Raw genomic sequence first — 22,583 nt, forward strand, 5'->3', positions numbered from 1 at the left:
GTTATTTTCTGCATTGGGGTTGAAAAAATTCCTGCTCTTTCTGCATTTATATGATGACATTTCTTGCAAGCTGCACCAAGGTAAAACTGGTAAAGCATAAAAATTCTCCATCAGGATGAAGGACACGCTGCCTCCAATATCAGTTACCTCTCTGGCTTCTAGACAGCATTGCAAATTTATTCCTGGCCTCGATGCAGCTGATCCCTGCTGCACAACTCCTTCCAGGATACCAAATTAGACTAAAACTTCAGTGTTTCCAATTTGTGCAGCACCTTTCATCCTGAAGGATCCCCAAACACAACACACACAGACACACAGTCTCTGATGGGAAGGAATATAGTCATCTGGCAAACTGCATTACATTGTGGGAGGTGAGGAGGGTGAAATTTAGCCCACGTACTGGAAGCAAGCCTCTGCTCATAGGAAAAGTGCTTTAGGTGTTTTCAAAAACCACACAGAGCAGAAAGGTTGTTAAAGGTTTCATGCAAAAAGACTGAACGGTTTTCAATGTATCTACTCTGGAAAGGCTCAATGCTGAGGCAGTCCTGACAGGATTTGATCCACGGCGCTAGGGCAGTTTTGTGTTGCCAAACTTCATGCTAAGTCAATGTGTTGGATCATATTAAAGAAGTTCTGTATTAAAATCACAAATGAGTTTGATTCCCCATAGTTTAAATTCCAATGTATTACTAATTAAGAGGTCTCTTGGTTTTTGGTACTGTTTCTCTCCCTCTGTGTGTGAAACTTGCAAGCTGCTAATTGCGTTAGTACATTCTAAGACAGAGTCTGTTCTCAAAGCAATTCACACAGAGAGAGACTCAAAGCAATACTCTGTAACAACAGAAACAGCACCCAGAGACTCTCCGCCCTTTTGTTGTATTAACAATTGTGATTAAAACAGAGATAGAGGATGTATGTGGATGGATGCTTGGTGTGGATAATAACTGAATGATCAGGGAGGTGCCAGCCTAAGAATCCAGTGTCCATCGGCTGAAGAAGGTGTCAAGTGGAAATAACCAGAGGACCCCCGGTGGGCAGACTGGAATCCACACAACAGCCTCAAGAATGGGAGAACCAAAGAACAAGATAACATCTGGCAGCACGAAGCTGTCAGGAATGTGCTATCTGTCAGCAACAGCATGATGAAGCAATTCCCATAGACTGGCATAAGAAGAAACTCCTATAAAAATGGACTTTAGAAAGTGAGAACTTTGGGGGGGTCCGATTCTGCAAACCAACTTCCAAGAGCATCAGATGAGCATCTGAAAAGGCCCTGCTCCCTCCTCATGTCCAGGCCACCTGGCCAGTGGCTTGGCATGAGCAACTCTAAGGCTGGTAACTATGATAACAACCTTGCAGAACCGCTGTGTTTGTGTGTATGAATGAATGTGTGAATAAATATGAGATTGAATGGAATGTTATAACTATAACTAACTGCTTACTATGATTCTTTCTGTATTCACAATAAATGTGGTATTTTGCCTTTTCCCCTTTAATAAGATCCTGCTGGTTTTTAATTTATTGGTATAACAAATGAAGGTTTTAGCCAGAGGGGATGGGTTAAGCATATGAGACTTGCTGTGCTCATAAGAACCTGAAATTTGATCCAGCAATTTCCTGCTGATGAAGCGAGACGTACCTTTAGGCCAAAGAATAGCTAACTCCATAACAAGTAACTAACTCCCACCTCTTGGGCACCGCAGTGAAATTTGAAAAGACGTATCGGGCCATCATATCCAGACAGGTCTCTGTGAGTTCCAAGTGGAGGTTTTTTAAGTTGTCATCAGCCTGAGCCATCGAATTCTCATCTGCAGAGCCCAGGCTTGAACTAGTGATGGATGTCTGTATCCTACTGAGAGACGGAGTTTAGAGTGTGTCAAGTTACACTGCAAAACAGAGACAGTATGTCATCTGATCAGCACTAAGCCACGGAGCAATCTGCAATACATGCACATGCCACAATAGGTTCGACTACGTCCACACATATCAAACCCAGGGCTCCTCGGAATCATTCTCAAATCACCAATATTATATAGTCATTGAAGATGACAGCTATGTCACCCCAGAACTGGCAGCTCATCTTGAGAAAAAAATGGAAGTATGGCTGACATTTGTGCAATTTGAGCAGGGTCAGCTTTAGGAGGGATGTGGTGCAGAACAGCAAGGCAAACAGTAGCGTTACATATATTGATTTTAAATTGCAGAAATAAAATTCAGAGTTATGTAAAATCTAGCTAAACCAGTGGCAAAAAAATTGCACTTTGCACACAATTAGTACATTGATATAAAGCAATTATGTCTTCAAGTAATTGTATTTTAAGCAATGCAATTTTGAAACAATTGCAATAGCAGGCTGTGTTACAGAACTTGTTATAAGGAATACCTTTAACACAGTCATTTGCAAAAAGATTTGGCTGCATCTCAGCTGGGTTTATATTATGCAGCAACTTCTTTGGTATTATTAGATACTAATTATTTAAATGTTTTGTTACCTATAATTTAAATATAAATATAAGAGAACCATGTAATATACTGTAATAGACTAATAGGGACATTAGATTTTGAAGCATCAGATGCATTTTTCACAATAGTTACTTCTACGTCCCTCCCCCCAAAACATGTGATCAAAACCAGAAAATATTTGCAATGCAATTCCAGTGACAGTACGATGCTTATTTCCTGTAGCCTAATAACATTCATTTTCAGATAAAGAAACTTCTAGCCATCATATTCCTAGCCAGCAATTTAATATTCAAGGGACAAATCCAGAAACAGGAGAAAAGGATTTACAATTTTTAAAAGATGTGATATGGCCAAATCAAGAGTCAACGACCAAACTATTTTCTTTGGTCATGAAAACATTAACCGTTTTGTAAGGCCTGCCCTTCACTGTTTTGCCCCTTAGATACAATATCTTGTAATTTATCTTAGATAAATTAATGCATTGATGGTGACTTGCTTTAGATCAACAGACTTCTGTGTGCCTTTTTCCCAGCAATAATCATATGAACCATTCTCTCCGCCTTGCAGGGAAAGTTTGCACACAATCCTAGCAGAAAACTGCGACATCCGTGCTTCAAGTTGCCTTTGGAAGGCTGTAATTTAAAAGCCGTTTAACAAAGACTCAAACTTGCACAGAATGCAACCTTTTTATCCTTAATCTTTACTCTGCAATAAAAGAAGCTTTTGTGAATAGAGCACCTCTAAATCGAAGCACAGGGCAATGTAACACCACCACAACCGGCACTGGTAAACCACAGGACCTCCGTGAAGCTTTTCCAAAGCATATTTTGTAGACGGGACCCGATTTCTATTTTCTGAAGGTCATGCAAGCATCCCGCATGCAAGCCCACCCTGACCCCACCCACCCTTGCAGCAAAGTTTCCAAGTGCAAATTTGCTCTTGGATTCTCCCCCTTTAAAGGGTTACTACCTGCGGACCACATGTTCTGACACACTGATGCTGCGGGATCGGAAGGCACCAGCTGCAGAGGGTTCTTTCAGCTCTTTCACTGGAGGAGAGTTATTCAAGCCTTGCCTTGCATTTTTGGCTATTCTTAAACTACTAGGTGAAGAAGCACCAAACCCCGAAAGAGGTGTAATTGCACAGGTCACAGGAAGGGAAGAAATCATTGTAGGGATGGAGGTTGAAAGGTCACAGGTCACAGGGTCAATATTGGGGAATCCCAGAGGGTGATGTAAAACAAAAAAAAAAAAAAATGTCAAAAAGGAAAAATTAAAACATAAAACCAGGCAGAGCTGAAAGCATAAAAACCACTTTTGAAAACAAGATTTTAACAAACACTACAAACAAATGAAATTAGTACAAACAAAAACTGATGTAAATGATAGTTGGAATACTACGCTGCACTGGGGAAGAGAAAATAGGTTTTCACTCGGATTTGGTACCAAGGTTTCTCCAGTCTGAAGAGCTGGGCTTGTTTCAACTTCCCATTTTGTTACTCTAACCAGGGGCTCTCCTGCATTATTATCACCGTTAAATAAGACTTGTATAGAGACTTTATCCTGAGATCTCAAAGTGCTTTTCAAACACTAAGCCTCAAAATATCCATTTGAGACAGGCAAGGGTCTTTGTTTTACCTCTCTGGAAACTGAGGCAGAGAGGTTAAGAGACTTGCCCAAGGTCTGAAAGTGAGCCAATGATTAAGCTAGAAACAGAACCCAGGTGCCTTGACTAACCAGTAATAGTTTCTCCTGCCTTGCTTGTGTGTAATTACAAGCATGAGGAATAAGGTTCTTTTCCCAAAAGGCTCTGGGACACTAGACACGAACTAAGCTTTCTAATTTGTCCTCAATGAAGTCAGACCCATGGACCTGATCCTGAAAACCCTTACTCAGACAAACAGCATCATTGACTGGGACTTCTTCCATAAACAAGGGTTTGCAGAGGAGTCCATGTTACTATCCAATTACAGTTTGCATCCCCTAAGAGAATTTTGCAGAACTAGCCACGCTGATCCAATTATGTTAACAAGAGCAACAGCCTTTCAGAATTAGTAGTATTCCAACCCAATGAAATTAAGTAGGTTTGGGGAAAAAGAGATTGGAAAAGGTTCTTTTCCCAAAAGAACCTATTCCAAATTTTAAAAAAGAATCAAGGAGATGAAGGATTAGAGAATATTAACTTGCAAACACAAGACAGGGTTTACAGCTATGGTATTAAGGTGAGGATGGTGTTTCTTTTTTACAAGATCCTTATTATACCTTGCAATTTAAAGGACAGGCACTTTCCTCAGAGATTTCAATGTTACTATGGCCTCACTGTAGAGAAACGCTGAAGCAAGTTCACTGAACCAACTCAAAGAGGAGTCCACTGGATTAGCCACCTTTGCAAAACATTGAGTGACTTCCAAACTACATCTTCCCTTCCCTCTCTGCAGATGGTACTTCAAAATATCAATGACTGCTTCCAATAACATTAATACTTGAATGGACTTCAGGGTTCTACCTGAATTGAAGTACTGATTTCAAAACACTCCTTCCTAGTGGGATCGGTTTGTGAAGATACTTTACAGTGAGTTGCTTGTTAGTTACACATATTTTAAAAAGTGGACGCTACCTCCTCTCCTCTTATGAAACTGAAATCTAGACTCTGCTGCCATATAGAAACTTTCCAGGACAGACTGGTTTGTCATTCTAGTTTTCTTTCCTTTCAGAAGGGATCAGAGATCCAGAACTCTCTTCTTCACAGAATTATAGAGCAGCAATAGGTCAGATTCTGGATCTACCAGAGTTTAGACTGGGCAAAAATAAAGTGGTGGCTCTCATAATCCACCCAACTGCTCCAGTTTGTACACATTGCTATTAAAATGATCCGCAATGAAATCATTTAAGCATCCACTGTTAAACTATCATTAAGATGCAGAATTAACAAACCACGGAGATGAACAGAGCATGCATCCCTCTCACTATTTTTATAGCCAGCACTGTGTTGATTCACATTCAGCTGACAGTATTATTTTTAGAATGTAAGCTTACATTCTGCAGAAGTGGATGGGGGCAACCATTCATGTCTTAGTACAAATACATACCATTAGCCACCCGCTCATTCTGACTTCAGGTTTAACAACAACTCAGACTGTGTCTTAATACAGAACATTCCGGTTATCAGAAAGGTTACACAGAATCTTTAAGGACACAGATAGTTCTCTCCACAAAACACAGGAAAGCATTTGGCATTTAAACAGCTCCTAATGAAGAGCTACCCATAGCCCCAACTGGAACGGAATACAATTTACCTTTTCGGCCTCTCGTTCAGACTTGTACTGCGAGCCCTGAAACTGTCCTTCTCAGGGGTGTCATCAAATGAGAGGAGGACGTTTGACCGCAAGCCCTGCCAATTTGGACACACAGATAATGGTTCAAACCATTGGTATTTGCAGCCCACATGCCATGAGCCAATTCTCAAGAGCTACATTTGATTTTGAAATTCTAATGTATTAATAAGTACAGGTGAGTTATTTTGATGTAAAATAGAATCTCTGTAAATTGACATCAATAATACCCACAGATTGCAGTTCTCAGAGCACCCTTTGTATTGTAAGATCCAGCATTAGCCGTTACCTTTGTAATGTAGGGAACAAAGTCTTTCCGGAAGGGCAGGCGACATCGGATGAACCACATAGCGATCACATGGTGTGCCAGGCATACGATGTACTGGTTAAACCTGAACAGGGGAAGATTTCAATAGTTTAGTTGTGCAATCTGAACACATTTTCAGAAGAGATGCAGTTCAATTCTAATATTACAGAGATGTGGAAGAGAATACTACTGTAAGTTGAAGGGGGAAAGGAACCTAGAGTGCAATTAGCAACATGCACTATTTGTCTTGAAGCTAAATATGGCCCTCCCTCAGCAACAAGACCATATATAAAGGTATCACACACAATTATATGTTTCCTCTGTAGATCTTAAAGCACTTTACAAAGGTAAGTCAGTCTCATTTTCCCCAATTTACAAATAGGGAAAAGGAGAGAAAAACAACAAAAAAAAAAAAGATGCGTAAACTTACTTGGAGGGATTTGTATATGGCAGAGAGATGGCAAACACGCTAGCATACTGCTCAGCTGCAAAGTTCCTATAGAGGTGAGGCAGCCTGGCTAGAGCTGAAACAGGTCAATAAGAAAATCATTTGTGAAGTCTTGATGAGAGCACTTTGTTACTGACTCAGGATTGAGCTGAAGCATGCAACGTTTTCTAAACCACTTGGTGCCAACAGGAAAGTTAATGTGACATTACATTCTCTTAATATTATTGTGCAAGGAGTAAGTTACAAGGAGGGAAAGATGTCCCCAGATTTTCCAGTTCTCCAATGTTTTTATATGTAAAGCATGTTTCTTTTTTCTCAGTGCACACGTGCATTAGGCTGAGCAGCTGGGTTACATGAGCAAGAGGAGACTAGATGTTAAGATTTTATGGCAGTTGCAGCACCGTTACCAGAAATACAGTGAACTCTAGAACAAGTTGTATCTGACCTTAAAGTAAACCAAGATGATGATACTCATGCTAAATAATACAGTTAGCCTTTTCACAGCCACTGAAGAACACAGGTAAAACACAATTCCCACTGCAACTTACTTGAAAGAAATTCTAAGAGAGGTATCGCCATGTTTGCTGTAGCAGAAATGTGGGTTAACTTGACTATCAAGACTGGCAGTGCCTTTATGATGATGTCAGGCATCTCAACGCTGCATACGGATAAAGCCACAACGCACTGGTTTGCACAGCGATAAATTAAGCCATGTTCCAGGCAATAAACCATTTCACGCTAGAAGAATAGAACAGAATACGCTCAGTATAATAAAATAAGAACAGGCTCCATCTGCCACTAACCTACAACAAATCTCTAGCATTTCTACATACTAAAATGCTAGTTGTGTGTTGGTAACTGCATTGCTAGGGCCAGCAGCTACAAGAATTTTTACCAAAAATGCACTAGCAATTAAAGACTACTATCTCAAGAGAAAAAAAAAAAAAGTCACAGGTGTTTGGCTCTAAATCTTAGACAAAACATTTGTCATCTTGAAGTTTTTGAAATAATCCATTTTAAGATAACAGTTTCTGACAGAATAAAAAGGGACAAAATATTTAAGGCTTTTCTGCTCCCTTCTGATGGTTCTCAGGGTCTTTCAGACAGGGAGAAAGAACAGAATGACTATGCAGGGGATGGCAACAATAAAACTGACTATACGAAGTGCTATTAAATGCACAAAGCTCACAATGTGAATAGAGTTTTACTAACTTCTCTCAGTTACAGTCACCCTACATTACTTTTACTTACTGTGGGTATGTTGTTTTCTGGCAGAACTGCCTCTTTATATGTCCCGTGCAAATGCTTACAGGGCAACTGTACATTTAGTCTCCAAGTCTGAAATAGGCTCACATTAGAAAGCACATTGGAGACAGACTCAGACTTCTCTTCCCACAGCCCATCCCATTGACAGTACCTGTTTAGCTTTGTCCAGGTAATTATGGTAAGATATCAATGCAGTCAATACTGGAACGACAGCCAGGTGCATGTCATTGCGGGAGAACCCATCTGGAGTGCCACGTAACCTCTCAGTTGTCTTTTTGTCTGTAAGCTAATCAGTTACACACTGGGCTTGAGTACTTTGCGTTTCACATGCCTTTTAATTCAGGTCTTCTTGGGCATAGTACATTTTCATCGTACAAGAGCAGTACAGCGTCCCATTATGAAACAATACTAGCTTCCAGGTCCCAGAGCTCAATCATATACATACTAGGATCTGGATGCTGTACTTGGAGCATAATCTTCACAGTAAAACTATGAAATAAATCCCTTAGCTAACCTTGCACAGAGTTTTAATGTGGGGGAATGGATTTGCAGGAGACCATTATATACACCTAGAACCCCAAAGCCTTACATGCAGGTCAGTTTGTTTAGGTTTAGGCTCAAGTGTCGTTAAAACTCACTCAATTTATGGATACATTTTTATAACTATACTCTTTAGCAATTGAAGCATATGGACAGTTAAATATCTAAAGGAATTTAATTATCCTTAACACAAAGTTTTAAGCTAAAGGAAAGGGGTCACGTTGTTGGTGAGGGGGGGAGGAGGTACAGATTAATCCCAAAAATAAAGGGTATAAAATAAGGAAGCCTTAAACCAAACACATTTCTATTAGAAGTGAAGTTGTGGTGTCTAGACCCCAGGAGGACACACTGGTTATTACCATGGAGCAGAGTGCAGAGCACAGCTGGTCAAGGTTGCAAGGGGAGGTTAAAAATAGCACTTTGTAGCGGAGAGACTCCGGTAACTTGTTGAGAACCAGTTTCAACACCTTCCAGTCTGTCTCCTGGAAAGAAGGGGAGAGAGTTTAGTAAGGAAGAAAATAACTTTCTATGGGAAACTTTGCATGATTTATATGTTAAATTTGAAAATAAAGCCCAACACGCTTCAAACAATGATTTGTTATTTATTGCTGTGATCCTTGTTTCTCCAGCTTTGTTAGTTAGCAAAGATGCTGCTTTTATTTGACGCATGGGCTGCTTCCAGGGTTTCACCCAACTGCATCCTCTAGCTCAGATGTAGCATAGACATTTTGATGCCATAAAATGGACAGATCTCCAAGTAGACGGTGAAAACAAGCAGAAAGAGTCCGACCCAGGCCTTTTCTACACGTTTCCTCCACCCGCCAAAACAAAAAAGTGATTCCAGAGTTCAAGACAACTCCTGGCCCCCCAAAAATGAATAAAATGCTGTCCAGAGCCAACATTAATGCACTTCATTATTTCCTTTCCATACTCAAATATCTAATGGTCAACAGGTTTCAGAGTAACGGCCGTGTTAGTCTGTATTCACAAAAAGAAAAGGAGTACTTGTGGCACCTTAGAGACTAGCCAATTTATTTGACCATAAGCTTTCGTGAGCTACAGCTCACTTCATCGGATGCAATGATGAGCAGTAGCTCACGAAAGCTTATGCTCAAATAAATTGGCTAGTCTCTAAGGTGCCACAAGTACTCCTTTTCTTAATGGTCAACAGTTTGTCAACTTAAGTTGCACTTCTAATTTTGGGGGGTTTTATTATTAGTTTTAAATCCTCTTTGAGAAGCAGGGTGACATTTTTCCTACTGGCTTTTCGCCTCTGTTAAATGAAAAAAAAAATTCACCCTTATTTCCTGTGAAGCAGAATCCAGTATTGGTCTGCTTGGTTTAGGAAGAGTTTTACTTGTGCTCCTCCTGGTGGCTGAAGAGTTGTAGGATCACACACAAATTTTTGGATGGAAAGTTCTGGATTTCAAGAAGCTATTTAGATACCCTCAGCTGGTGTTGGGCAACCTGGATAACACTGATTGCTAGATCATTTTAAAACACAGATCGGTCACATTTTAGGTTTAAATATAATTAATTATCTTTTAAGAAAAATAAAGCACAACAGTGTATTAATTGGCTATATTGTGAAATGGTGGGTAAGTCTCAAAGATTATACTTTTGAGATAAGATTCATGCATGGTTTTGTTTTATGTATTTTCAAAAAAGCATCCCATCAGACAATTTTTAAAGCCTTGAGTAAACAGATTAGGCTCAGCACTACATATGCAGTTTAATCAGCCACCACAAGTGGATGAGTTAAAAGCTCTATTCCTGCTTCTTAGTGTAATGAGTGTTATGATCTTCCACAAGAAATATCCATTTAAAGAAAAATTCAGTGGGAGTTTTTTGGGCATAAAGGAAATAAAAAGCTGACATTCCAGAACATTTCAGCATTAACATTCCGAACGCTTGAGTTTTAAACATGCAAATTTATGTGCAAAACTCCACTGCAGACTGAGTTCATCAACGTACTTGCTTCAAACACTGCAGGAGGACTCGGAAGAGCAGTGAGTAGGGCAAGTAGCCCATCCGAAGAGTGGCATTCTGGGAAGAAACATTGGGGCTTCCTGATGGAGGGGAGAGGGTCCCAGCAGGCTTTTTCTCAGACACCCTCTTCTCTGGTTCTCTATGCCATGGAAATACAAACCAGGTCAGCGTTTCAGTAGCCATTACCAGACACAAAAGCAAGATGAGAAATGCATATGCAAAGCAACAGATTTCAGGGAAGTGACCAAGCCAACTAGTCAGAAACATGCATCACTTTATTATCCACAACAAAGGCTGCTTCTCCAAGTTCCTTTTCAGAGATACCTCTGTTAAGAGGGTTAAGTTAAAGAGTCAGTTACTACCAGACTAGGCTGTGCAGCTTGAATAGCAACATTTCTACAAATCACTGTACCACATCTTAATGTAAAACCAGATTTCTCAGTCTCCTGGCAGGAAATTGCAAACAACAGATTTGTAAACTTTTGCAGAGTAGCTACGTAAATCCCAAGCCTCCAATACACAGAACTCTGAGGCTCCTGAGAGCTCTGCATGCCAAGGATTTGCAGGACTGGTTCCGAAGTTATTTACTAGAGGAACACCCCCCACAAGCCATAACTATGAATGTGGTCTGATAACTGCTGATCAGAATTTGGGAGATTGAGAAGAGTTGTACAGAGGTCGTGACAGACTATTAATACACACATGAGAATGTCACGGTTTCAAAGGTACTACAATGCAATGAGAAACATACACCAAGTCACAGAGGCAGTAGGGGCTAAATCTCACTGCTCCATCCTTGTTGGTAAGGCCAAGGCGGTGGAGGGAGTCTGCTCGAAGCATCAGCAGAAAGTCAAATGCCTGCAAGAGAGAAGATTTCTCACTGCATTCTGGAATGACTCAAAACCTCTGCTGATGGAATATTCCCCCAGCTTCTCACCACTCAATCTGCTGTTGTTCCTGGCCAGCAAGAAGATTTGCTCTGCATTGGGGCTGATTCTGTAGGGGCTCCCACCCTCTGAACTCAACTGCTATGGAATTTATTATACACAGTGCCATCAGCTAACTAACATTTTACTCCTGCACTGGTTGTTCTACAGCTACAGAGGTATGCTGCAGAGTACACAGTAATAAAATTCCTACAAACTCCCCATCTTCTACCCAACTAAAGCATTAGTTCAACCCCTCCTTCTATCATAGTGTTAGGAGAGAGACTATCCATACCTGCAATCTGATGCTGCTGGCAATCGGGAGGCGGTAAACGTACTTATAGTGGAGTTCGATGTGATTAATAAGCATCTCATACACCCGAGTGGCATGGCTGGCAGGCAAGCTATACAGCTTCGTCTACGGAGGCACAGAACAACAGTCAAGACACAAACTGAAGGTTTACTTGTTAACAGATTAGCCCATCTTTGGTCAATCAGCATCAAACGTACAAAGAAAGGCAACTGTGAGTTGTTCCTGAGGCCAACACGAACAGATGGTTCTGTACAGACCCTTTGTGCAGACTCCGGAGCAATGGGCAGAATAGGTTGAAGAGTTAGCCCTCCACTGGGGCACAGGAAGAAGCCACCCCGGCCTGCCTCAGAGGATCCTGGGGATCACACATACACACAATTCCCAAACAGATCCATCTTCCTACTCTTAAGTGAATGCAGCACGTGCGCATTATGAACACTGACATTTCTATGAAAACTGTTAGAGTGGCAAGTTTGACCTTTAATTTATGAATTACCCAAGAAAGACGTTACTTGGAGGTATAACGCTATACCCCACTGACGCTGCTAGTAACGTCAACAAACAAAGGGCAGGGCAGGCTTTGAGACGGCCTGAGAAAACGGTGTTTGGATCCTGACAGGCTAAAGTCACTTAAGTTGTTCTTGTGGAATTTCCACCATCTTGAATGGTGAGTGTCTGGCAATACAAGAAATCTGGGTAGTTTTTGCCCAAGATAGCAACTGAATTAGTGAGATTTCTGCTCAGAAATTTCAGTCACATTAGAACTCTTCTCATTTTTTATCTAATCCAGACCCCAAAAAGTCACAGGTGTGGGTTTGGATCTGGGGACCTGAATTTCTTTGGGTTTAGGATTCAAAAAGATTCAGATTTGAGAATCCAGTTCTGGCTCCTTTCTAGCTGGACCCTAGGAACATATCACCAAAGCATTCACATTTATGACACACCGGCTGTTAGTAGATAAAGATTTAATATTTAATACACCATATGCAAGGTACCGAGTCAAGAATAGAACTAACCCAACCATGGCTAAAATATCCTCTATTCTGTTAGTTTAAAGAGTGGGACAAGTGAACTAGTCTATGAAGTTACAGAAGAGAAAGAATTTGTTATTGGGAATTGACTGGCCAGTAAACAAAGCCCTAGAGAACACTGTTTTAAGGGAGGGATTTTTAAATGCTCCACAGTGTTACCTGAAGAATTACCAGGAGGCCTAGAACAGCTGTCTTCACATCCTCTAAAGCAGCAGAATGAGATAGAAAGTCTCGCTCCTCCAGATCAACAGGAGCCCAAAGAGAACGTGCAGCCACCTTTTAAAAACAGAAGGAGAAATGCCCTTTAAAACCCACATCAGGCACAATGAGACACCAACTTAATTCCATGCCAATAGGTCAGAAAGGCACAAAATAAATGGTCCCACTGAAAGTCTCCTAATGTTGTAGATTAGCTTGGATGTGCGTTAGCAGAGCTGGTTCCAAAGCACCTTTATGCTTTTCATTAGAGCTCCGACTTCCTCCAAAATCCAGGAGTCCTACACAGCACCCCCCTGGATCATATATATAATTAACTGTTCACCTTCCTTGTTCTCCAGTAAAGGGATTGGATAAGAGATGGAGACGAAGTTATTGGAAGTGTCACTACTGAGCAAGCGAAGCCTCACCTTTTCTATGATATCAAGCAAGCTGTTAAAGTGATGCGTGTTGCAGCCCTCGGCCAGGTCCACCAATAGCTGAGTGGCCAGTTTCCGGACTTGATGGTCTTTATCCTCTGGAATATGTGCCAGCTGTGAGATCACCACTACGTTAATCAGCTCCTCCTGTAATAGGACAGGCTGTTCAGCAAAATGTCTCCCAGCTCACTCTTATTAGCGAGTTAACACAAAATGTATATCCATGATCAAAGAATCACGAGGTCATACTCGCTTTAGTCTTCATTAGCTCGTTGTTTAGTCTGCTGGTTTTCTTCCTCCAGCCTATTTAAATATCTTTCTAGGTCATCTCTCCAAACATTTAGACTATTGTTGAACTTGGACTCAGCAGCTTAGGTCTCTATCGATCTACAAAGGCGTTGTAGCTCAACTTTAACAGACCTTATTCACATGGGATTCACAGGCCTTGTTTTTCAAAGAGGCAGGAAACAAAGAGGCGGTAGCCAGTTTAACAGAACTTGGAGGAATCTGAGCAGTGCCTCTTCCACTTTCCTTGCATCAGACACACTGAGCAGACATTCCTTTGAGTTAACAAGCAAATCAATGGTCTCTGCTCTGTCACAGCGCCTACCATCTTGGATTTCAATTAAGACAGAATTGAATAGAGTCAATCCACTCATGTCAGATAATATCTTGACCTCATATTGGTACAAACTAAACTTTGTCTCTATCCAAACCAGATTAAATCTCCCATCCCCAACACTAAAAAAAAAAAAGTTTTGTTTTTTTTTAGTAAAATGAATGGAATTGACAACCTCTCTGGGAAACCTTAGGATAGGGAAAGAAGGTATCCACAAGATGCACAAGGTGAAAATTAAAAATGCACATTGTCAAAATAGACCTGCTAATATCAACTCCCATTATATATACACCAAACCGATAACAGACTTAAAAAACGCAGCTATGGACGGCATTTAATAGGCAAGTCCTTCCAGTCACATTGCAAAGAAACCTAATTACAGTGTCCTACATTTTCAGAACCGTTGGACTGACTCTTCAGAATTGCAGAAATTAGGCCTGAAGAACGAACACGATTAAGCATCATTAAAACATTTCTACCACCCATTCCAGATCTCAAATGCAAACACCGCAACTAAATATCAATAAAATACAAACCTCATAAAACTGTCTGTTAATGCTCAGGACAAAAGACAAGACATCCAGAACTTTAATCCGAACTGCACTACGGCACTCGTTCCTAAAAGGGAAAAAACAAACCCAAAATGGACAAAAGAGTTTAAGGGGAGGACAGAGAGCATGTTGTGACAAACTCCCTTTTTTCTCGGTTAAAAACGTTACAATCGAAGGCCATGTGAACGTTCAGCGAATGTTCTCTGCATATGAAGTTGCAACACCAAGCAGACAAGGTGCTACCATCAAGAAAAAACTGGAGGCTGTCTACAAAAAAAAGAGCTCCTGTTGCAGCACATGGGCAGCCGTATCCATCGCCAAAACTTAAAAAGAGTCAACCAGGGAGAGCATGTGTGAATGGGAGAGAGACTCTGTGCCACAACTTTAGAACCACGTACACAGGGATGAAGTGGTCTTTATCCTAATTTATTAAAAGGAGCCAAAAGCTCTGGATTGCTATATCAGGGGATCGTTCTACAATACAAAAGCATGTTCTGGGAAACTACCATTGCAGAACCCCATACTACCGGACACTGTTAAATCAAAAGCATTACTGATAATTAGGAGGTAGGGTTGTAGTTCTGATACCAAGGAAGACTGCCACTCAATGGAGCACAGGACAGATGTAATTAGAGAAGTGAAGCAGCCAATGGCCACCCTCCACTTTCTTAAAAGAAGGATGATAAGCCTTAGTTGGACGTTTTTGTTCTGTTGATTGGACAAAAAGCAAATCCTCCATTCTGGAATCACCCCCATATTTCAGCAGCCATTACTAACATTAAAGAGATCCAGAGAGTTAGATTGTTTTAACACAGACAGTTCATTAAACAGGCTGCACACACATTGAAACAACCTTTTCTTTTTAAAGCTGCAGTTTCCTACCTGAAGAACCTCTCCATTAACACCTTCAGGTTATGAATCCAGCCATCCTTGGCAGGGTGAATAGACTGAGCTTTGAACGTTATTAAGTTTAGTAGAGAAGATTCCTTTAAAAGAAAATGTAAGAATGGTCCCGTGCTTACATACTGTGCATGCATCTCCCTTCCCCTCCCTCCAAGAACAGGTTTCAAGGGGCTGTGAAGTCTTCACTGTGGCTTTATAATGTGTGCTATTTTATGACCCCCGCCGCCCTTGGTTGTATGGGATAAAAATTTAATACTGATGTGAACAATAAGAGGAAGGATGGTCTTGGGGGCACTCAGATTGGGACTCTGGAGTTCTGGGTTCAATTCCTGGCCCTGCCAGACTTCCTGTGTGACTTTGGGCAAACCACTTACTATCCCTGTACCTCAGTAAAATAGGAATATTGAATGTTTCCTGTGGGTCTCTTGTGCTCTTTGGGACAGGGACTGTTCCTTATTATGCGTTCATACCATGTCCCCCAAAATGGACCCCAGATTTTGGATGGGGCTTCTAGACACTACTGTAGTACGGAGAAACATTTCCAGGAGGTTTAAAAGGGGAAAAAAACCACAGTAGGCCGTATTGACTTGAGATGGGGGAGAAGGTCTTACAGGTCTCTGATCAGCACATCTCTCCACCAGTTCAAAGTATCTCTCCTCAGACCCATGGAATTCATTCTGGTCACAGAGTTCTTCTACAGTAGTCAACAGAGCATGTACAATGGACTTCAAATCCTGGTTCTCTATACTCTGAAACACAGACAAGGCCGCTCTAAATGGTTTCTTTTTCATTACAAAGTATGTCACAATTGAAATAAGAGTGCTGGCTGAGAAGTACTAGAGTCAGAAGTTAGGCCAGACCCACACTCAGTCCTCTTCCCTTTCAACACCAAATACCTCACCATCTCCATGACAAGCACAGCTTCCACTGACGGGGGAGCCCCAGCGTCAGACACCAAGTCTATAGGCTGTGGCAGGGTACATGCTACCCCCCATCAAAAGCAGAAGCTGTAGAGTGCTTTTCAGTACTAAAAAATAAGACCATTTTATAAACCAAAATACTTCCTACAAGACATTTTTATAACATATATCAAGATTTGGCTCAATACCTACCTGTAGCTGCTGGAGTAATCGCTCAACGATATCCAGAAGAATATCCCAAGTGACAGCATGCAGCTCCTTCCCATACTTCTTGATTAATCTGGTTATGGACAGGACTATTTCATATGATACAACTGCATTGGGACAAGTCATGGCCTGGAACACAAGTTCCTCAGGTCAGTTAATGATCTGTAACCTTCTTAAACTGAAGTTGATCAACATCCTACATATTAAGAAGTTTGAAGGGCTCAATCCTTCCATCAACCTACCTACTGCCTCTTCGGGAGGTGGTTTAACTACGGTGACAGGAGAACCCCTTCCGTCGCTGTAGTAAATGTCTACACTGAAGTGCTACAGTGACACTGCTGCAGCACGGCCACTGTAGCGTTTCAAGGATAGACAAGCCCGAAGTCTGAGGCTACAGCTGCAAAAGCCGATCAAAGATGGCCATTTTATAAGCACAATAATGTATTCCCAACAGGTGCAACTCAGATGTTAAAATGCACACTTGGTTCCACAGGAATATGAGGCTGGAGAAAGTGATACCAGCTCTCGCAGTTTGGCTGAAAGGTCCCCAAATGCTGAAGACACAGTAGGATTTTGTAATGAGACCACTCAATCTGGTCACTCAAACCAAGCCCATTATATGAAACTTCTAATATTGTTTCAGGGACTCTCTCTTGCCTAAAGCATAATCTACAGATCAAACATACAGCATGGCTAGCCAATAAGGGAACTTTAACGCCATTCCCTTTGCTGTGGTTAAAATCCATTACAAAAATGTCCTTGCCACCTCCCAAAGTACAGAAGAGGGCAGGAAAGGTGGCAGGCTACTCCCAATTTAATATCGCACCAAGGGTTTAATAAGTGCCCTGGTAGAGGAGAAGTGATCACAGTACAGCTTCCATCACTAACACCCAGCCGGTCGAACACTTCAGCCTTTTCTCAAATAGCTGCAGTTTCCATTAACAGGCACTTCTGCCAACAAGCTCATAAATCTTAATCCTCCCCTCAGGGTGTCTCTCCATTTAAAAAATCCTGGCACTAATTAAAAAAAAAGTGCCACACTTCACTTTTCATTCATGCTGACTTTGTCCCCTCTCCCTGCATTTGTATGCTGTAGACTGGAATCTACTTGAAGCAGGGACAGGATTTTTTTCGCTCTCTAAAATGTCTAAAATGTTTTTTGTGGTACCTCAGTGTCTCCAGCCCTCTGCCGGTGCACACAACAGTTCACTCTGCTGAGGACTGAAATGCTTTAGGTCTAACCCACGTTATGGGGTAACTGCGTGAAATTAATGGCCTGTGTTAAATAAAGTCAGCTTGATGTTTTAATGGTCCCTTCTACAGAACTATGAAAAATTCAAGAATTTGCTATGTGGATCAGTAAAATATTCCCAAACGAAGTATCAGTTTAAGCTTGAACTAGCTATTGCCTCCTTGTTTCATGTGTTCCCCCATCTGTCTCTATCCAACTGTTGGCTTTTGTCTTATAATTAGATTGGAAGTTCTTTAGGGGCAGAAACTGTCTTGTTGTTCTGAGTTTACACAGCACCTAGCAAAATGTGGTGCTGGTCCACGACTGAGGCTCCTAGGCACTATCACAATATAAAAGTTCCTCCCAAGTACCACTTTACCTTGAGGAATGAGGGCAGCACTGACGTAGGTGAATTCTTGAGAGAATACAGTCTGTGTGCACCCCACAAAGCCATTCCGACAAAGAACACTGCTCCTCTCAGTAATGCTGCATCCATCATGTAAGCTCTAAGACAGGGTGCAGAAGGTAAGCCAAGATTTTCTTAGATCACACTATAGCAGCAGGTTTAGTTTTAGAGTACAAGACTCATGCAAAGGGAAACGAACAATACTTAGTACTTCTAAATCAGAGCATCTTAAAGGACTTAAAACCATGAAGACTAACCATTTAGGCACTGTTCTCATTTTACTAATGGGGAAACATAGGTATAGAAAGGTTAATTAACTTGTCCAAAATCACAAAGCAGTCACAATTTCTAACCGCTATACCACACATGAAATTTTGGGTCTGCTCCTGTTCCCATTAGAATCAGTACGTCATTTATTTCAGTCAAAGCAACACTGAGCTTTTTCTTAAAAAAGAATTTAATAGCATGACATTCCATACCTGTCTTCCATGATGCGGCACATGTTGTATATAGCACTGTGCCCCAAATGGGTTCCCAAGAGATTGCGCATAAGCTAAAAAGCAAGTATTAGAGAATTTTCAGAGAAGGTTTCAGTAGGTCATTATACAGCTTCAGGGTCCAGTCAGTCAAGAGAGGTTACATACGCAATTTAATAATGGATAGTGCAGCATTTAATAAACTAGAGAAGTGTGGTATATGCTCTGATCTCCTCTCAAAGAACTATTATAATCATAATAAAGGTAACTGGAGTCTAGATTTTTAACATACTAATATCCAGAACAACATAGCTTTAATGAGACAGAACTGTGCATGGTACATGAACTCATGCCCAGGGAAACAAAAGAATTCTGACCTTCCAGCATGGCTCACAAAGCTCCTTAACATTGATGGTGCGGCACAAGGTGATGATAAATACCGGGAGGCTCTCCGAGGGCAGGCAGTTGTAGCAAACCACAGCATCTAGGACCTGCAGGGAGACCTTTGTGGGGGTGAAAAGCACAATGGTTACTCACTTCTCCCTTGACGTGGCATTGAAATACAGCAGGTTAAACTGTCCTGACTTACGGCCACAAAACTCCTCAGAAGTCAATAGGGATACATCAGTTCAGGATGTAAACCAAACCATGACAAGGATTGTTAAATAGTGAATGAAATCCCTTAGCAAGATCATCCAGGTTCCTTTGTCCCAATGTTTTATGACTGAATTAATAACTTAGTAGCTGTACAGTGCTTTACACGACCCCAAAGTGCTTTATAGAGTTAGTTAATCCTCACAATATTTTACTGTCCTCACTTCACAGGGGGTGAAACTGGAGTAAGAGAGGGATAAGTGACTTGCCCAGTTGGGACTGCGACTCATGATATCCTGGTTCCCACCTCTAAGCTCAGACACCTAAGTCATCATGCCTCTCTCCACCCAACATACAACAATATAGTAAGCTCCACACTTTGCTACAGCAGCTTTCCCTGAAGGAAGAAAATCCCTGGGAACCCTAGAGAGTTTTGGCCTAGCTATTCAAAAGTGGCCTGATCTGTAATGGATCAGTTCTATAGAATGTAATCGATATTAGAAGAGGCTTCAATTACTGACCTCTATGTCAACCGATGATGATGTCTGAATGCACAGTAGGCAGATCATACTGTTGGAGGAAAACGTAGTTAAATATGTTTATTTTAATCAAATTTAACAAATGACCAAAAAAAATTGGCCAAAATTAACACAATTAGGTTAGTGTAGAAGTTTGCCCTGTTGCTTTCCTGACTGTGGCTCGGTTGATAATACTTCTGGGAGCATGCTTAGTGTCACCAGCCCTTTTCTGAATAGCTAGTTTGCAGCTGCACTTAAGCTACATCGCACTACCATTACTATTCATTAAATACAGCTGGGTACCAGGGTCCCGAGTATATAAATCTAGTGAAGAGAATATGGTCAAGTTAATCTCCTATACAAACTAGGGGATTGAGCACTATGTAATTTAACCCAGGTTTATAGATCAGAATATCATAAGAGCTGGTGTATTGCATTATACTGTTTAAGTTCTCATGGACAGATCTTCAAAAGTGCTCAGTACCAACAAGAAGAATCAGGTTTTGGGAGTGGCTGGGAGCTGAGCTCTTTTGACAATCTGGTCTGTGAAGGAGAGTTCTACTCTGAAAGGTAAGTAAACATGACATCAAGAGACTCCATATTTGTGTTTCATTGCTTTCATATCAATTTGGTTGATTTACACAAACAGGTTTCTAAAGTGTCACCCCTGCATCTTCAGTTCTGGGTTTGGAAAAGCGAGATGGGTTCTTTCAGGTTTAAGCATCACTGAGCTATGACGACTAAGCCAGCCAAGTTCTACCTTCACATACACCCACCCCACCCCACCATCTCCAGTGCAGTTACAAAGGTATAATTCTGGGCAGAAATTGGCCCTGCAATTGGAATCTATTGAACTATTCTGGTGACAGGCACATAAGCCAGAAACAGGATCGTTCTCCCATAACTCTTCAGAGCCAAAACAGCTAATAGCAGCAAAAGAATACATTTGCCAGAAAAGTCAGCTCTGACAACCACCTGTGTTCTGAAATAAAAACACCTGGGTGCCATTTTTAATCACTTTTCCGACCACAGCCACACCAATACTATTTCAACAGATACCCTTTCCCCCCCTCAAAGCACACTTTCCGAGGCTAGCTGGGTCATTTGTCACCCAACTGGTCTATCTGTGTGCACAAAACCCAGATTTGCACATGCAAACAGATACCCCTGGAGGTCTGTTGAAAATTTAGACCACTGAATTTATCCACAAACTCTGCACAGCAATTTAGAAACAATAAGTGTTAGTAGTTTAACCTTACTGGACCATATCAGCAACATAATCTTCCAGGTAACAGCTGTTGAACTTGACCAGGTTCACTAGAACTAGAAGGAATTCTGAGGACAACCCGACATTCATCCACTGCAGGACAAACTCAGCTAAAGGAGAAGGAAGTGGTGATGTTACAACATGGTTTCAATCCAAAAATGCTGCAAATTTCCTTCTGGCCCTACTTGCTGAAAAAGAGATCTGTCCTTTGATGTATTTCCAGCTACACAAACTGCTCCCTAGAAGGCAATAATAAAGAGTGAGGGTCGATTGACCAAGGCTGCTATTTGATCTATCACACTCTTCTTAGCTGCTACTTACAACTGACTTGCCTATCTGGCTATAAACTGCCACATGCATTGAATTCACATTTTTATGAATTTGCTAAATTTGCCTGGACCAAACCACATTACAGATGTAAAACAACTTCGGATGGGTTGTATTAAGTTTGCCACAAGACGGCAACAACAGAAAACCCTCCAAAAATAAACAGGCAACAGTTTAAAATTAAGAAAACTCCCCAAACTCACAGATGCAGAACATCCAGAGGTTTGTCACTACTATAAAACTGTTTATCACACTGGCATGGGAGAATTTGTACCCTAAAACTTTACACAATAATGTAGAATAGTACATAATTTTTATGCCTTATAGAAAAGTCATGGAATTTTATTTTAAAGAGGTAAAACCAGCATCATGAAGCTTTTTTCAGCATGATTTTAAAACAACGGCTTTCGGACAATCCTATGCCAGAATCTGAAGACAACAGCAACCCTCGGCATTTGTATGCAGCACTCACCCAATTCTTCCTCCAGGTGAGTAATGGATCTTCCATTATCCGTGAGAGCCTTGAACACTGCAAGCCGTTCATGCAAATCTTCATTAGAAGGATAATCCTTGATAACCTGAAAGAAATGTGCTCTGAGGATCCCTAGTCTCTCACCCTGAAAGGAGAAAGAATTATAGTGTGAGATACAATAGAAACTGAAAACTAGACTTATTACAGACCATGATTAGGAAACTATCAGAATGTTATCACACTTTAAAAGCAACCTTTTCCCCCCTTGGGCTGTGTGAGTGTCTACTGAAAATCTTCCCATGGTCTGCTGCGAATGCAGTCAGTTCTCCTTAGCCTCTTAGAGACATTTATCAAGCTGTCACTGCTAACCCCAGACAGCTTTTCCAACGTTCATCAGGCCCAGAACCCCAGAGATGCAGAAAGTGGCCCACGTCGCAACAGCCAGACCACGAATTCCAGGACTTGAAAAGGAAATGCTACAGACAGCACTGCTCAGTGGGATGCTGTAATAGCTTGAGGATTCATAGAGCCTGACTTGATCAGACTGAAGAAAAAGGCTCATGTACAGAATTTGCCTCGATGACTAGCGTACCTGCCATCGCAGGGATGCTGCAGGTCAGGATTAACGTGCTTGACACAGCTGTCTAGGCAAAGATTATACTGTGCCTGCTGCACTGTGATTGAATTCAGCCACTGCAAACACTCCCTTTTTCAGGAGTACAAAATGCCTCCCCAATTAAAAGAGAAAAAAGGTTAAACTGAGAGCCAAGAGAATTAATCAAACTGAATGCTAAGCTCTTCCTGTTCACTGAGCTGGACTAAGATAGAGAATGAGAAGAATTT

At 41.2% G+C, this 22,583-nt stretch overlaps 1 protein-coding gene across 8 annotated transcripts in view; it reads right to left on the bottom strand.

Moving 5' to 3' along the window:
• TSC2 (TSC complex subunit 2) overlaps positions 1-22,583 on the bottom strand; it is a 44,049-nt gene that overhangs the window by 17,794 nt on the left and 3,672 nt on the right. For 2 of the 8 annotated variants that reach the window (XM_077829027.1, XM_077829030.1), the window contains exons 4-25: positions 21,741-21,885; positions 20,934-21,051; positions 19,678-19,726; positions 18,940-19,065; positions 18,566-18,639; positions 18,060-18,186; positions 16,435-16,578; positions 15,934-16,071; positions 15,302-15,405; positions 14,405-14,486; positions 13,241-13,396; positions 12,774-12,890; positions 11,566-11,688; positions 11,096-11,202; positions 10,330-10,483; positions 8,715-8,837; positions 7,967-8,101; positions 7,098-7,287; positions 6,532-6,625; positions 6,084-6,186; positions 5,759-5,853; positions 1,688-1,849 (exon numbers count right to left, since the gene is read on the bottom strand). In XM_077829027.1, the coding sequence (XP_077685153.1) occupies positions 1,688-1,849; positions 5,759-5,853; positions 6,084-6,186; positions 6,532-6,625; positions 7,098-7,287; positions 7,967-8,101; positions 8,715-8,837; positions 10,330-10,483; positions 11,096-11,202; positions 11,566-11,688; positions 12,774-12,890; positions 13,241-13,396; positions 14,405-14,486; positions 15,302-15,405; positions 15,934-16,071; positions 16,435-16,578; positions 18,060-18,186; positions 18,566-18,639; positions 18,940-19,065; positions 19,678-19,726; positions 20,934-21,051; positions 21,741-21,885 (2,666 nt within the window). Of the gene's footprint in view, positions 1-1,687; positions 1,853-3,432; positions 3,565-5,758; positions 5,854-6,083; positions 6,187-6,531; positions 6,626-7,097; positions 7,288-7,966; positions 8,102-8,714; positions 8,838-10,329; positions 10,484-11,095; positions 11,203-11,565; positions 11,689-12,773; positions 12,891-13,240; positions 13,397-14,404; positions 14,487-15,301; positions 15,406-15,933; positions 16,072-16,434; positions 16,579-18,059; positions 18,187-18,565; positions 18,640-18,939; positions 19,066-19,677; positions 19,727-20,933; positions 21,052-21,740; positions 21,886-22,583 lie in introns of all 8 variants that reach the window. The other 6 variants (XM_077829026.1, XM_077829025.1, XM_077829023.1 and 3 more) reach the window with 6 other exon arrangements.

This window comes from Eretmochelys imbricata, chromosome 10, assembly GCF_965152235.1.
Source record: "Eretmochelys imbricata isolate rEreImb1 chromosome 10, rEreImb1.hap1, whole genome shotgun sequence".
Taxonomy (NCBI): Eukaryota; Metazoa; Chordata; order Testudines; family Cheloniidae; genus Eretmochelys; species Eretmochelys imbricata.